The sequence below is a fragment of the Triturus cristatus genome, chromosome 2_1 (genome assembly GCF_964204655.1).
Source record: "Triturus cristatus chromosome 2_1, aTriCri1.1, whole genome shotgun sequence".
NCBI lineage: Eukaryota > Metazoa > Chordata > Amphibia > Caudata > Salamandridae > Triturus > Triturus cristatus.
This window is the reverse complement of record NC_140581.1, coordinates 267,494,473-267,510,428: the sequence shown is the minus strand read 5'-3', so window position 1 is coordinate 267,510,428 and position 15,956 is coordinate 267,494,473. Positions and strand designations below refer to the sequence as shown.

Here is a 15,956-nt window from a genome sequence, read left to right as displayed (position 1 = left end):
GAGCCCAACAAACGCAATGGCAGGTATTCCTGGGCACATGCACAACCCCTGTCACGTGGAACTGTACCGTGCACGAATGCTGCATCTGTTGGGATCCCTGCCAATGGCAGTGTTGCGAATCAGTTTCCGTCTCAGTTTCTATCTTGCCTACGTCACCTGCGTACAGCCCTGGTTCCACTGTCGATCATGCACATTTGAGTGGCCCATGGAGGTCTGCCTATCCAACGCAGCGGTAGCTGAATTGGATTATGACCTGACAGTGCGCCCCCTGTTGGCCCATGAACAGTAGTGTCACCGGGATAGCCGTGCATGGGATGCACTGATCTTTGGCGTATGTGCTAGCAGTTGCGCATGGGAGATTGCACAACTCCTCGTGTGCAGTGACGCTCCCCTATTGGGCTGTGTTGCAGATTGGTGAAACGGCGTGGACTGAGCACATCTGCCCGGACCCGTTAATGGATTTGCTCACCCTGATGTTCCTTGAACCGGACAACGACATACTATTGGCACACATTGCACATGAAGCTACGCTGGCATTCATGGAGGAGTAACTACGTTCCTGCAGCCACATCGGATTGTCACCCACAGCACAGCTCCCAACATGTTGTTGCATCGTGGCGAATGCTCACTTATCCCACCACAACAGAGGACATGTCTGCCTTCATCTGGACTCTGAATGCATGTGCGTGGAACTACACGTGTGTACACACACCCGTGCAAGGTGATGAAGCTCCATGGTCAGAGCAGCACAGCGTCGTTTGGCAACGTTACTAGTTCGGACACACTGCTGGGGGAAGAGCACACACATGGCAGTGTAGCACGACATGTGACCTTGTCGGACCCTTTCACCTGAACACTGTCAGCAGAGCAGACAGTCTGCACAGTCAGGTGGCGGAGCACTATGTAGACCCCATGGGCTGTAAGTCGTGCCCCCTCACCCGGGTCAATGTGCAGACGCCAAACAACACATGACTCGTCCAGCAAGGCAAGGTGGGCTGAGACCGTTGCCGTCCGTAATCAATGGTGTTCATTTCTGCCTCCCCATTTCCTGCACCTCGACATGTTCCCATGCTGCGTGTAAGTGTCTTAAGCATGTCCCTGCATGTTGTGGCTGTTGTCTTGTCTGTACTGACACACACATGCCAATAAAGTCTACGCAACTTCACTGGTGTCTAACTGTGATGAGTATTGATTAGATTGACCACACGTGTGCCACAAGGAGCATCGTCCCTACACAGGGAGGGTCTGCCTGACGCATGTACAATGGGGGTGGGACCCTTTTGACAGCTCCTCCTCTGTGAGCCAGACATTGTTTTGGGATAGTTGCTGGCAGACCTGTGCACTTACGTGTCTTCAGCAATGTGAGTATGGTGTCTAACCTCTGACCATGTGGAGCAATGTCATAAATCATAACAGAATGTGTCCACATAGATGTGTGTGAGTAGGTATGCAATGTGAAGTTCTGTTGTCACATGTGATGTGGGACATCACTCCTGGCCTTCAACTGGTTTGGCCATTCCTACACACAGCCCTATTCAATACGTGGATGTGTGCCTACATTGGGGGGGTTGTGAGATTGTTGTTAATGTGCAATGGGGACACAGCTAGTTCTCACCTTCACAGTCATCCAATTGGCCATGTGTCTCAGGGATAAACATGCGCATTGATGTCACTCACCAGGTTGTACCTTCTTGTGCAATCATTGTCCCTACATCCAGCCATTCTTTCATACTTGAGTGAACACAGTCATGACACATCTGTGTGGTTACAAATGTTTTATTCACATTCTGGTGAATGACAGAGCTGGAGCTGTACATGGCCATCCAAGCCCACATAACATGGTAGCCCAGTGGTGGGCCAACCAGAGTCCTTTGGGGATTGAAAAGTGATTTGGAAGAGGGAGAGTGCAGTCGGCAGCAGGATTGCTGTGTAATTGTCAAGCATTGAAGATGTGGCAGTCCATGTGGGGGTCCGCGTGGATGTCGCAGAGTGTTCCGGGGGTCAGTCGAAGGTGTTGTCCCAGTGCATGATGCATATGGCAGAACCAGGCAGGGACAGGCCAACTGGTGGTGATGGATGCTACTATCTCCTTCCTCACACAGTAATTACCATCCACATCTTACTCCTCTCATACTTTTTCTGTGTCCGGTGTGTGTGGTGGTGTAATGGCTGCATCACTGTGTGCCACTGACACATCAGGGTGCGAAGGTGATGGGGCTGCATCACTGTGTGCCACTGACACATCAGGGGGTGAAGGTGATGGGGCTGCATCACTGTGTGCCACTGACACATCAGGGGTCGGAGATGTGTGTGTCAAAGTTCCCGCTGCAGTTATCTGGGACTGGCTCAGTGGCAGCAATGGCAAGATGATGAACTGCAGGGCATGGAAGATCCCAGCTACATCTCGCTAGTGTTCAGCTGTGGCAGCCATACTTCCAGCCTGCATCTGCTCTGTGGTCTCCATTGTCCTCCGCATCTGTGCCAACTCTGTGCTGTCATCCCTGGACCTGTTTGACTAGACAGTTCCTGTATCCGAGTAATGGCCCCAGCTAGGTCAGCCAAGGATTGTGGGTGAGCATGGTGCGAACAGTGGGTGTCCGTTAGGGACTGTACGTGGTCCCTGATGGGACTCGGACACCCACGTACGGCATCAAGTTTTGCTGCCACGAACTCGAAACCCACCCACAGCTGATCCGCCAACTCCACCTGGAAACCCAACACACGGCGTTGAAATTCCATGTATTGTTCGTGGGGGATTCTGGGATACAGCCGTGGTGGTGTGTGTTTCCTGCTGTGTGGTCTGTGCAGGTGGTGGGGTCACCTCGAGGCAGCTGGCCTGCCCTGCTCCGGGGGGTGGGGTGCGGATGGAGGATGTCTTGACATATGTGCAGGTTGTCCTCTACATCATCAATGATGGGATTTGTGGTCTACTCTGCAATAAGTGTTGATTGTCCCTCTGCAATGTTAAGGGGAGATGCAGGTTAAAAGAGTTTCCCATGTATGTTGACACTTTGCAGATGTTTACATACAGACTGCATGACAAGGCACATTGTGACTGTTTTGGTGGAGCTGGCTATTTGATGGCAGACAGTGGGATTTTCGACTACATGATGGATGTGTGGTAGTACCCGTACATTATCATCAAACAGTGTCAGGCAATGCCATATGTGAGTGGACAGTTACTATGCACAAGCGGAACCTGTTGTGTCCTCTGTCCTGTGGTGTAGGTGTTGCACTTTGTGTCACATTGCCGTCATTGCAGATGTGCTGTGATTGCTACCTTTGTGTGCTGCATTGTGGGGGAGTTGCCCCTGCAGCTCTGATTTTGTGTACCCTTATCCCTTTGAGGCGGTGTGCCTTTGAATTGTGTGCTTTTCGGGGGATGATATGTTTGCGACTTGGGTCATATGTGCTCTTGGACAGATTATGTGGCCTTGTGCTTTGTTCGTCTGCTGTGTGTATTGGACGGCATGGGTTATGGGTGCACGTGGATATGTCAGAGTGTGACCTGCTCCTTTATGGATGTGATCTGCACTGGGCCACCTCCATGTCGAATCGTGAGGGGAGGCACTATCTTAAATCCCTGCACTGGCTTCCAATAGTTTAAGGTCAAGATGTAGTAGTCGGTGTCTAGTTCACAGAGCAGTTAATGATCAAGGTCCTTATGACCTGAAAACTAAGTTTTGACTACAGAAACGCAAAAGTGGATTCTTGACATCCCAATGGCAGGATAATAGATATTTCATATGCAAAGAGTACTATTATCTTTATTCCGCTAAGCATGTCATAAGGCATGATCATAGCAGGAGAAATATACTCTCTTCCCCTTCTTCTTTGTGTCCATCTGTCAATGTCTATCCCTTGTCACTCCTCTTCTTTCCTACTGACGCTCTCTATCCATTGGAGAGTGGGTTGTGTGCCCTCCTCCAGGATGACTGCCAACTGTGTTGGGTTGGTAAATACAGCATGCAGCACAGTAAGAGAGGGTAACACCTCACCTTATACTAGCCAACATTCACACACATTCAAATACAACACAAATACTTCAAGATCATTACCACAGAAAAGATAAGTAACACTCATTCAACTCAACTCACATACTTTTCCTGACTTGCACACTTGGGGTCCAGACAAGAGAAAGGACAGCCCCTTGTATTCCACGTTCCTCTATCTCAATAGGGCAGACAAGCAGCCGTACAACCCCTTCCTGCACCTGTCATAAAATCACCTTAGAAGGGAATCTCATCCAGTGGCGGCTGCCACCAAGTATCACGGGTATAGGAAAATAGATTTAAAAAATGACTTACCTTGCTCCCCAACCGCGGCCTCGTCTCACGTCGTTCTCTTCTGTTCCTGCTAGAAGCAGGAAGCAGAAACATGTTCCTCCAGCTGCAATGCAGCGTTGTGATTGGTCTGAGTGCTGTGGTTCGGCACTCAGACAGGCAGTGGGAGTCTATGCATGCTCCTCACCAGCCTCGTGGGTTCCCCAGAATGCGCAAAACTATTTGGCCGGACCAAGACCGCCGACCAAGCAGTCATGCCCACTTAAGTGCACAGCACTCCCCTCTTTGCTGGCTGTGACACAGCCAAGCCCCGCCCCGTCCTGTAAACCAGAAAAATTAAATGGTAATAACCTAGTGTTATTATCATTTTATTTTTATTTTATCCACTGCTTGAAATACAGTGAGGCAACGCTCCTCCACCTTAGCGGAAGAGCAGGCAGCTGATCGCATCTCATGCTTTTAGGTTTGAAGGCAGAGCACAGCCCTACACTCAATTCTTATACAAGTCATCTGATTGCCACACTGGGAACTCCAGCTCACATACTAGGATACTCACACACTGATGGCAAATTGCATCTGTACACCCTTCCCCTGCATTGGTTACCCTATCACATTATGTGGACCACATCACACATATTAATAGAAGACTGCTTGTATACATCAATCTCCCTACTCTGGTCATGCTACCATCATCACAAGGGGGGACCTCGCTTCACATATTCAAGACACTGCACTGCTCATCCTCTCACCACACAGGGAACCTCGTCTCGTATATTGCATATGGCAGATTGCATCTATGCACCAACTTCATTCACTGATCATCCTGTCACCACATGGAGACCCCATCTCACTCATGCAGGGTAGGCTGCTTCTTTACTGCATGCCTACACTTCACCACACACGGATTTTCAGCTGAATAAGACAACCTGTTGATGAGCTCAGTAAACGTATGCGCAATTCCCACAACCACAAAGTCCTCGGTAAAATATGTATCACTATTCTGCCGCACATTTACCAGAATACATTTTTAAATCTAGAAAAAGTCTCTTGATGCATATTTGTCAATGGTGTAACTCTGTCTAAGCAATCAAATATAGTAGGTATCATCAACAGGTACATCCCAGTGGGTCGTAAATATAGTCAAGTAAGCATACATTGGGTTATATAATATACTGTAAAGATTATATCCATTGAAAGTTTTACTGTCTTCTGTACCTTCCTTCTAGAAATTTTTTTTGGTCCTCAGCATATAATGTTCTGAGGGCTTTTTCAGATTCCTCTCCTGTCGAAAAAGTCATAATCTTGTAGCTGCTGGCCGATCTATGGTCATGTTCACTTATACCTAAAATACCGAAAGTAATCATAATTTGTAAGAATTCATCCTCAAAAATGAATACATTAAAAAACGAAATATAATTTGCAATCCTAAAAGTTAATATTGTGTAGCATCAAAAAATTATTTATTACAAATGGAAATAAGCAGGCTTTAAGCGGAGACACCTAGTGCAATCAATCATGTTATATTAAGTTTAACGGACCTCAAAATGACCCACCAATGAAGAATTGCACGTGACACATGGTGTAGAAAACATCAAAGTGAAACGAGGAGATCTGCAGATGTGCCCTATATTATATATGCACAGCATTGTTCAATAACAACAAACAGTACTAAATTGTCCTTATAATCAGTAGAAAAAATAAGACATAATTGAATTGAACTCATAGTGTAAAAAGTCAACATAGCATTCGTCAGCTATAAACAACAAGAGCTAGATTTGTTTGACATTGGCTCCCCAATGACTCATCTTGTTGCCCAGCTGTTCCACACTGTTAGGGTTTAGTCAAGGTATTGCTCTCTTTACAATGAATTATTTACATAGACTTACATTTACAGTGCATTTTTATATTGCTTGCCATTTACATAGACTTACACTTACATCACATTTTTTTTCATTGCACTGTAATTCTGAACCTATGTAGTTACAGGTTTGCATTCTATTTATTTATGGTTACAATAGAATGTCAATATACAGTGTTGCAGCAGAGACAGCTTGGATCTCTTAACATTCTTTTGATAAACGACTGCTGATTAATTGAAATATATACGGATTCACTGTAAAAATAGACTGCATAGCAGATTTAAAATCAATGTGGCATTGTATTTGTAAGCAAGGCAAATGTTATTTACTTTAAACTGCATTAAATGTCAGTGTAATTGTTTGGAATGTAAAAATCACGATGCACTGATTTTTAGGTCTTGGCTAGTCAGTACATGCGCTGTCTCGAAGAGACATGTTGTTTTTAATTTTTGGGTTTAGGTCCACCCTCAGGCTTACCATTTGCTTGCTCCATCCTCACTCTCATATCCTTTCTTCCCATTTGTTTAAGGCATACATGCGTCATGCCTCTTCATGTGTTTATCCCTCCACCAGAGCATGTACCATGTACTTATGTTCATCCACTGCTCCCATTTTAAGAGCTACGTTTTTATTTGTGTTTCAGCAGTCCACTTGAGTTCTCATGTTTTCACTCACTCCGTCCTTCGTCTTGCCATGGTGTGAACAGGATTTGATGGTATGGGAACACTTTAAGTGCTCACCAGTTACATTACACACTGATGCATTCATTTTTAGGTTGAGCCGTGAGCCAGCGAGCAAGCGCTGCTCTGGGGTTGATCTGGGGTAGTTGAGTACAGGAGAGAAGCACGCCCACTTCCCCGCCCATCTTTTTAATTGGCTTGTGTCTCTGTCCTTCCTAAATGCTGCCTTCCTATTGGTTTACAGGCTTGTTAGTCCCTCCTTATTACGCCCATGTCATCATTTATATCCTTCCAAGGCTACAGGCGTCTTTACTTCAGGTGTTGCAGGGTAACTATTTTCTTCCTGTGCTTCCTCGCACAACCACCCCACAACACCCCCACCACCCCCGGAGTCCGTGCGTTCTCGCAATCAAATGGAGGCGAATTGTATCAGGCGCCAGTCCAAACCCAACCCCCTGCCCCACCCCCAACAGTCTGTGCGTTCTCGCAATACAATGGAGGCGAATTGTATCAGGCGCTAGAATGACCCTCCCTCCCCCTGGCAGCCTGTGCATCCTCTTGGTGCTGCCAGCTGTGGTTTTTCTGCAGTTACAAGGTTACTATCTAACAGCGGTATAGGTGCTCAATAGAGCATAATCCTTGCAATGTTGCATCCATGGTCAGGTAGTTAGAGGGTTTTCTGTGGATATCTTTACTTGCGACAAATGTGAGGAGGGCTATCGAAAAATGATACAGCAGTTTTGCTGTGCTTTGTTCATGACATTACTTGATCTGTATCACTCACCTTTTTAGGTCTAGCATGAGACAGCGCATGCACTGTGTTTGATTGAATAAACTATATACTGTTGTTCATGTATAATAGGAAACCAGGCCACCCAAAGAGTGCAACTGACTTGCCTCTTAGTTCACTATTGGCATTGTTGTCCGGGTGGGGAAAAGAATGAATGTTTCTGAATTTGTTCGAAATCTATCACTTTAAAAACCAGCATCTGCAATGCGATAGGCCTCGCATTTACATGAGTTTGAGCTATTGGCATTGAAAATGACAATGCCTTATATTTATGTTTTGGTTTTGTCATTTACAATGCCATTAGCTTAAACTCTTGCAAATGCAAGACGTATTGGATTGCAAATGCTTGTTGTTGCTGATTCTGCTTCTACTGAGGTATTTTTCCCCCTTCATTGTTGCTTCCTCCCGCCCTCTATAGTCTTGCTTGCCTATCTCTTCATCCCCTCCTGCTTCCCTGCTTGACCCGTCCTCACACTAACTCTCTCATAGCTACTGCTTTTCTTTTCTTTTTGTTTTTTGTGATGATCCAATGGTATTGGAGCACTTTAAGTGCTCACCAGGTACATCACATAATGGCACAATATTTGTTGTAGCCAGGAGGAACAGTGATTTACCCAGAATCACAGATTGTTCAGCCGGCGCCGAGATTCAAAGCTGGTTCCCCAGTTCCCCTGTTGGCAGCGCTGGCCATCATGACATATGCTTGGTTCACTTCAAAGCTTCTCAACTGTGTCCCACTATCACTTCCACATTTGTTCAGCAAGACCTTATCAACACCGAAAAAGCATTGGCAAAGCTTTTAGCCATGGTGTCTAGCAGCCCATCTGCTATTCATCATGGCTGAAAGTCACTGAAAAAAGTGCTATGATGGAGCCAGCACAGGCCACATCATATCGCTTTTTTGTGTTAGGAGGAGTGGGACAATTAACTCAACATGGGGCGATGAAGAAACTCAGAATTGCTCAACCTCCTGTGATTCTGGACGTTCGGTGACTTTCAGCTATGCTAAACAGCAGATGTGTGACTAGGCAACATGGCTAAAAGACATTCACATTAACAACGTCAATAGCTCGGGCAATTCCCAGACCTACTGGCTATTCTAATGCTTCCTCTGCAATAGTGTGCTTCTCTCTCAGGCGCTGTTATTTATGATTATGCTGAAATGTCTGATATGCTTTTGCCAGCAGAGCTTGGAGATCTTGCTTTCCTGGTACAATCAGTCTTTTCTCAAACCCCTGCACAGTGATGCGTTGCTTCAGTCCTTGTGGGTGTATCAGGCATGGCATAGGGTCTGTTCGCCTGGCACTAGCCTCAGTCCATGCAGGGTGCCGCATAGTCTTAGGGTCGGCGTGTTCTGTGGTTTTTAGGGTAGCTGCTACTCCATGCTTTGGAAGAGCATGCCTTGCCTAGTCTGCATTTTGGATTCTCTTTTTTCTTAGGATGGGGCTTTTTATCAACCCAATGGAAGATGGACAATAAAAGATTAGCAAGACAGACCCCTGAACGTTCTGCTACTCGTCTTCCTCTAACTAAGGCAGGTCTTTCTGGACTGTACCTCAAAGAGGTCAGGAAGGATTTTGCCTATGATTCGTAACTCTTATTAAATACTTGTCTTTTTTCCTATAAAATTTCTTTCAGCTTTTTTACTGGGTTCTTTTTCTGAAGACCTTGGGCCTCACATGCAAAGTGTTTTAATGGTCACACACCATAAAATTCAGTAAATCTGAGGGTTTGCGGCAGCTAAAACACTTTGTTAAATATACTAAACCCATTTAAAGATTCCAAATGGGAAACCAGCCTTTACAATGAAGTCACTACCCCAACTGCAATGTTATTACTTTACCGTGCAAGTCGTTACAACGACTTGCTGTAGGGGGCACATTGTTGGACTTTTAGGTCCACACCTTCCCTACTGTTGCATAGAATGGAGTTGAAATAGTAACTTATACTATTCCAGAGTCCAGCCCCCCTAAAGCTAGTCTTTAACGACTTGTGTGGTAAAGTAACACATGGTAACGTCACAGACTGTGTTCCATCATTCAACCATTCAGAATGGCTTTCCGAATCTTTAAATGAGTTTAGGAACTTTAAGGAATCACTGTTTGGAAGGGCATTTTAAGTGTGGGAGATGGACAAATACCACTATCAGATGTTAACCCAGTTGCTCAGGGCTTTGCTGAAACCCCCATGAGTCTTTCACTATCTGAACCTCTTTCAGTCCCATTTGGCCCCATAAAAGAAAAGCACATGTTTTTTCTAGCCCTCAAGCATTGGATAAACTGTTGTGTAAAATGAGAGCCACAATTTACTGTGATCGTCAAGGGATGTGCCACTCCCCCAATGATAAGGTGCACAGGTTTTGTTCCATATTAGCAGCGTAGTAACCTGACGATGCTGGACTTGACACAAAATCTTATTTGGAAAGTCTGCCTGTTGGTTTCTGGATTACCCATTCAAAGCAATTTGGACTACTCAAGTTTGCTTGCCCTGTCCATGTTACCTGCCGTACAGATCCTCAATTTCCCTGTAAATTACAGCAATCTTTTCCCATGGAAACCATAAAGGGCACCCACCCCTCTATTGGGTCTCTCCTACAGCAGGCCCTTTTGGTCCCGTGCACGTCTCCCTGTAACACTCCTATACTTCGCGTCAAGTACCCTAACCTCGTGCCAGCTGGGATCCAGCAATATTCTTTTGTGCAGTGCCTTAGGGCTGTGAACACATGTGTTATCCCCCACACCCTGGTGGTACCCTAGCCCACTACTATTCTTATCACTTTGCTCGCAAGCTCTACACACGTAACTGCGGTGGAACTCTGCTGTGCTCTCTTTTCCATTCCTGTTCATTCTTATTCTCAATTCTTTATTTCAGCTTACATTAGGAAGTTGCCGTCGTTGTTGGACACATCTTCCCATTGGCTACTGTGATAGTCCTACCATCTTCTCCAGGATATTGAATGAGGATCTTCAATATCTTGATCTTCTAGGGGGCTCTGTCCTGACGCAGTACATGAGTATCTTTGGTTGCCTTCACCTCTGTTGAAGCCTCCGTTCTGACTCCCTTGTTCTGCTTATCGAACTTGCTAAGCAAGGCCAGAAGGCGTCAGTTTCCAAGCTCCAGTTTTGCCTCCCAGGAGTCACATACCTCGGTCATGTCATTTCCTAAGCTTCCATGTTCATGAGCCCTGACCGTGTGCACGCGGTGCTTGTCATTCTCAAGCCAGTTACCGAGGAGCACGCCCATCAGTTTCGGGGTGCTGTAGGAGACTGTTGATTGTGCATCCCACATGTCCCACTCATGGTCAAATCGCTGTTTGCGCTGCTTGCTGCTGACAGAGTTTCAGAGCCGGTCCAGTGGACGTCTTTACCTCTGCCCACCCCAATTACCAGAAACCAATCACCCTCGATTGCCATAAGCGCAAAGAACTATCCTGCGGTGTTCCCACACAGCCCTTTTGAGAAAAGGCCAAACCAGGGGGCTACTATTCTGCCCTGCTGAGTCCGGTGGCCCACGGCATGCCGCCCTGTCTAAGTGCAGGTACAGTCCTGGGCCAGCCGCTGGCACTCATAGTCCCACATACAGTGGCTGCACTGATTCTTCGCTCCAGTAAGCGGCATCTCTCGGTCCAGTGCCAAACACATAACAAACAGGCTGTTCTTGGAGACAAAAATCTCATGCTGCTGAGGTGTTGTATACCACTCTCAACCCTGCAACTCTTCTCCCCACTGTGGAGGATGGTGAGCATAATTACTGAACCCAACTTGTGGCCATTACCACCACCCCGTATCCAGACCTTCTTGACACACCCCTGCCTAATACAGATTCTATTCTTTACACCGATGGCTCTGCTTTGCAGGATGAGTTAGAGCTTTTATGCATTGACTATGCTGAGTGTTCACAATCCACTGTGCTAGAGGCTGCCGCCCACCAACAAGCTCATAGCGCTCAGGTTGCTGAGTTGGTTGCTCTCACTCGGGAGCCAGTTGGTAGCAGCAATGCGTGTCACTGGTTACACTGGCTCTCGTTATGCTTTTAATGTTTGCCATGATACTGCTCAGTTACGGAACGTGAGAGGGTTTCTCATGACTTCTGGCTCTACAATTTCTCATACCGTCCTTGTCAAGGCTCTGTGTGATGGTGTCCACCTTCCTGCTGGAATTGCAGGGGTTCGCTGTCCTGCCCACACAATTGAACAATCTGATGTGACTCGTAGTAACGCTAGTGCAGATGCTGCTGCATGTCATGCGGTGCTTCAGGGGGGCCCTGTCACCTCCCTTTCTCTAGTTGCATTGCAGAAACACCTGTCCCATTCCATCTCCCATCACCGTGCTGTGCAACAAAGTGCCACTTCAGAGCTCCCTTTGTAGTGGACTTTGCCAGGGTGCACACTACACCTTACATCACAATTGTATGTGTTCCACTGTTGGACTTGCCCTTTCTGCAGGGTCATCCCAAAACATTTTGTGTTCAGCCTCCTGTTTTCTGAACCCTTTTTTCTGTTGACTTTTCAGCCTCTGCTCACTTTACCACTGCTAACCAGTGCTAAAGTACTTGTGATCTCTTCTTAAACATGGCAGAATTGGCTTACACCTAATTGGCCAATTTAATGTTCTTGTATGTCCCTAGTAAAGTGGCACTGCCTGTAAATTAGGCTACTAGTGGGCCTGTAGAACTGAGTTTGCCATCCTCTTAAGTATCCCATTAACCATGTCTCAGGCCTGCCATTGCTGCCTGTGTCGGCAGTTTTAAACTGCCATATTGACCTGACAAAAGAAACCTTTTGCTAGGCCCAGCCATTCTTTTTTAATACATATAAGTCACCCCTAGGGTGGGCCTTGGACATCCAATAGGCCAGCGTGCAGTTTAGTAAAAAAGTTAGACATGTACTTTTACGTTTTACATGTCCTGGTAGTGAAAAACTTCAAAATTCATGTTTTTTAAATAAGTTGTAACTTCCAAATGGGAAGAGGGAACCAGGTTATGTTTGGTTTCTTTGGAATTGTAATACAAAATCCCATCTTCTGGTAAAGCGGGATATCACATTACAATTTTGAAAATGCCACTGATATAAAGTTCAACAACAACAAGGTGAAGGATGGAATGCGTGAATGAATCTCCTGCTACTGGCAATTGCTACTGGCAATTGCTCGGGCTGCATCTCTAGCCATCGTTTTTCACCAACAATGCCACTTCAGTTTGAACCCAGCCATACGCAATTCAGCCTTGACCCTGCTCCAATCGGAACAGTCCAGCCCCAACTGCCAGGCCAGGTTCTCCCAGAACCAGAAAACAAGCAATACAGGACCGGCTTCGCCCTTATTATGGGCTCATCAGAAAGATATAGCTTGATTCCATTGGCTTGGGACCCACATCTGAGAATACCCATCATACTTAGGGCAGCAACTGCAACAATAACAAGGTGATTGGTGGAATGCTTGAATTAATCTCAGCCACTGGCAATCACCTGGTCCCGCACCCCTATCCATCATTTTACGTTCACCATGCCACCTCAGTATAGACCCAGCCATATGCAACTCAGCCTTGATCCTGCTCCAATCAAAACAGTCCAGCCCGAACTGCCAGGCCAGGTCCTCCCTGCTTTGGTCTCATGTGGATTAATTCATATCTCAAGTTTTTTGCTCTTTTAACACCCGAAGAGGGGTTTTGGTAAATTAAAATTGCCAGTATTAAAGACACCCCATATCTGATTAATGATTTGTTTTACTGTGTTAGAAATTTACCAAATAGGTATTACAATTTTTATGTGAACATGTATTAACCATGCTGTAATGTGAGTACTCGATAGGTGATACTATAATGTCCTGTGTAGGTGTTACACTTTTCGATACACCTTCTTTACTAGTTGGCTGATATAATATCACCAGGTTGAAGTTTGGCAAGAGGGTCTCTCTACTCTCACTTCCCTTGCTACCGTTAATTTTATTTTAATTTTATTTTTAACTTAAGGTCTTTTTCCTATTTTGTGTAATGAGGCGGAGCTCGGGCATTTGCTTATCTTATGCTCACATGGAATCCGCATATCATCTCTAATGTATGTATGTTGCTTACTTGCTTCAGCCTATGTAACTGACTATTTCTGCATTTCGATGTTGCCTCTGTTTGTATTTTTTATTTTCTCAAAAAAATGCCAATAGAAATCTTGAATATAAAAAGAAATGGGTGTGGAAGTTGCCACACATATAGTTTTCTCCAAAGGAGATTTTTGTGTTGTCTCCAAAAGGGTATCTTTGTTGCTGTTCTTTGTCCGTTTCCTTGCTACACACCTTGCTAAAAGGGGCACCATCTCATGCCATGAGATTCACATAGATCATAAAAAGATCTACGGTAAACAGTTCCATTTTGGGGCACTCTGGGCATTACAGTGCCCACTCAGTGAGAAGCACAGCCTGATGAAAACTGAGATATTAATTTTTAAAGAGTAAATGTAAAAATATGCTGTCTAGTGCCTAAAAGCCAAAAGCTCCAACCAAGGACATCTGGTCGTGCTTGACTGGACAAAGTCAAAGTTTCAGGCCAACCGCTATGTGCGAGTATGATACAATGAGTGGTAGGGCCCGGTCAAGTTTATACCTTCTGACTTAGACACTTTTTGGAGCTTTTTCTGCTAGTCAGCCCTGGCTGCAGTTCGAAGGCGGTGGCTTGCTTCCATGTGATGCCTCGTAGATTCCTGGAGGTCTTGGTCTCATTGCTGATGGCAAAGAGCCTTGGAGCTTTCAGTAGGGCAAATCTGGATTTAGAGGCTTGATGTTGCCAACTTGTCTCTAAATGAAGGGTTGGGCAATTTATGAAGGTTTTTTCCAAAAATGTGCAAAACAATCTCACACTTCTGGATCTTCTTCCAGGAGGCTCTTTTAGGGTCCTGCAGTGTCCACAACACCAGCCAAGGTTCCAGCTCGGAGTTGCTCCTTGAAGAGTTGAGACTTCAATTCCCACAATACACCTGAACAAATCCTTATAAGTCCACTGGAAGCTGGTCAGCTGGGCTTTTTTTGGTGGAATTGATGCAGGAGTTTATTTTGAAGCTATTTTGTACCAGTTGCTTTGAGGGAGTCTACTCCTCAAACTTTTAAGCCAGGCAAAGTCTCCTTTTGTGAAGCCCAGTGTGTGCAGCAGGTACAGTCCTGATGAGGGCAGTCCTCTTTGATTCATACTAGGTGTTCAGAAGGGCAGTCTTTCTTCTTCTTCTTGTTTCCAGACAAGGATCTGAGTTGCTGAGCAGCTCTCCCATAGTTAAACAGGTTACTGGGCTGGCAATAAGGGGGGAACCCTGGCCAATGGGGTACAGAGTGCTACACTGTGATCACCACTTTTTCGGAAGTGTGGCCTTTTCTTGTCCCAGAAAGCACTGTTCATAAAAATCCAAAATTGAGAAATTCTCTCCTGGAGGTTCAGGTCTGGCTAAGCCAACCCACAGATCAGGCTATCTTTCCTTAGCGCTCCCCTTCCAGCCCCTCTCCTAATTCAATTACAGGGGCAACCATCTGGCTCGGGGTGCAGGAAGTGGGGATGGGCCTGGATCCTGTCTTAAGTGTCTTTCCTCATTGGAAGACCAGATTGGCTAACCAGCTCCCTTCCTGGCAGCAGATCTCCTCTCATCAGATGCCTCATTTGTCTCCGCACAGGCCGCTTCACACCTCACTAAGGCAGCTTGGCTCAGCCTGTCAAATACTGGTCAATCAAAAGAGGCTAATACAGAGCTGATGTTAGGTAACTTTAAGAAAGCAGTTCTAAAAGTACTTTCCTGCAATAGGTCTGATAATTCCAACCTTGACAAGTTGCTGGATTTATTGCAACTATTATTTTCATACTGTAAACTATTTTTTTTAGCTCACTCCCGTCAAAAGATAGACTTTATCAACATACTACAATAGAGAAAAACAAGAACAAAAATTGGCAGGGAATATAAAACATCTTTTATAATGTCCCTGCATATTCTAACATGGCACCATACCCTTGAAGCACCTAGGGTAGACCTTAAGGGTGATGTTTATGTAAAAATAAGGTCATTTAAGGACTTTGGTCATAGTTTTATTTAAAAAGCAGCCTGAAAGGTAGGGCTGTTTTCTAAAATTGGGCTCTAAACCTATATGCCATACCATATATTAGGGCCTTAGAGGTAGGTTGTCAGTACCAGCAGTAATTAATTACCATATACCTTTTAAACACTGGCCCTGGGCTTAGTTAGCAGAGCCCTGAGCACAATAATTGATTTGTAACAACACAACATTAATGGTTAAAAGGTACACAGTGCAATTTCGATAAAGCTGTTCATCTAAGACATCAGTGCAGAAACTGTCAAAGCATTTTATCTGTTTATTAGCCC

The 15,956-nt window shown here is 45.5% G+C and overlaps 1 protein-coding gene across 1 annotated transcript in view; it reads right to left on the bottom strand.

Moving 5' to 3' along the window:
* Positions 1-15,956, bottom strand: part of LOC146864077 (UDP-glycosyltransferase 3A1-like) — a 549,505-nt gene that overhangs the window by 449,077 nt on the left and 84,472 nt on the right. The window contains exon 3 of the mRNA XM_085631020.1: positions 5,499-5,625. Within this exon, the coding sequence (XP_085487146.1) occupies positions 5,499-5,625 (127 nt within the window). The remainder of the gene's footprint in view (positions 1-5,498; positions 5,626-15,956) is intronic.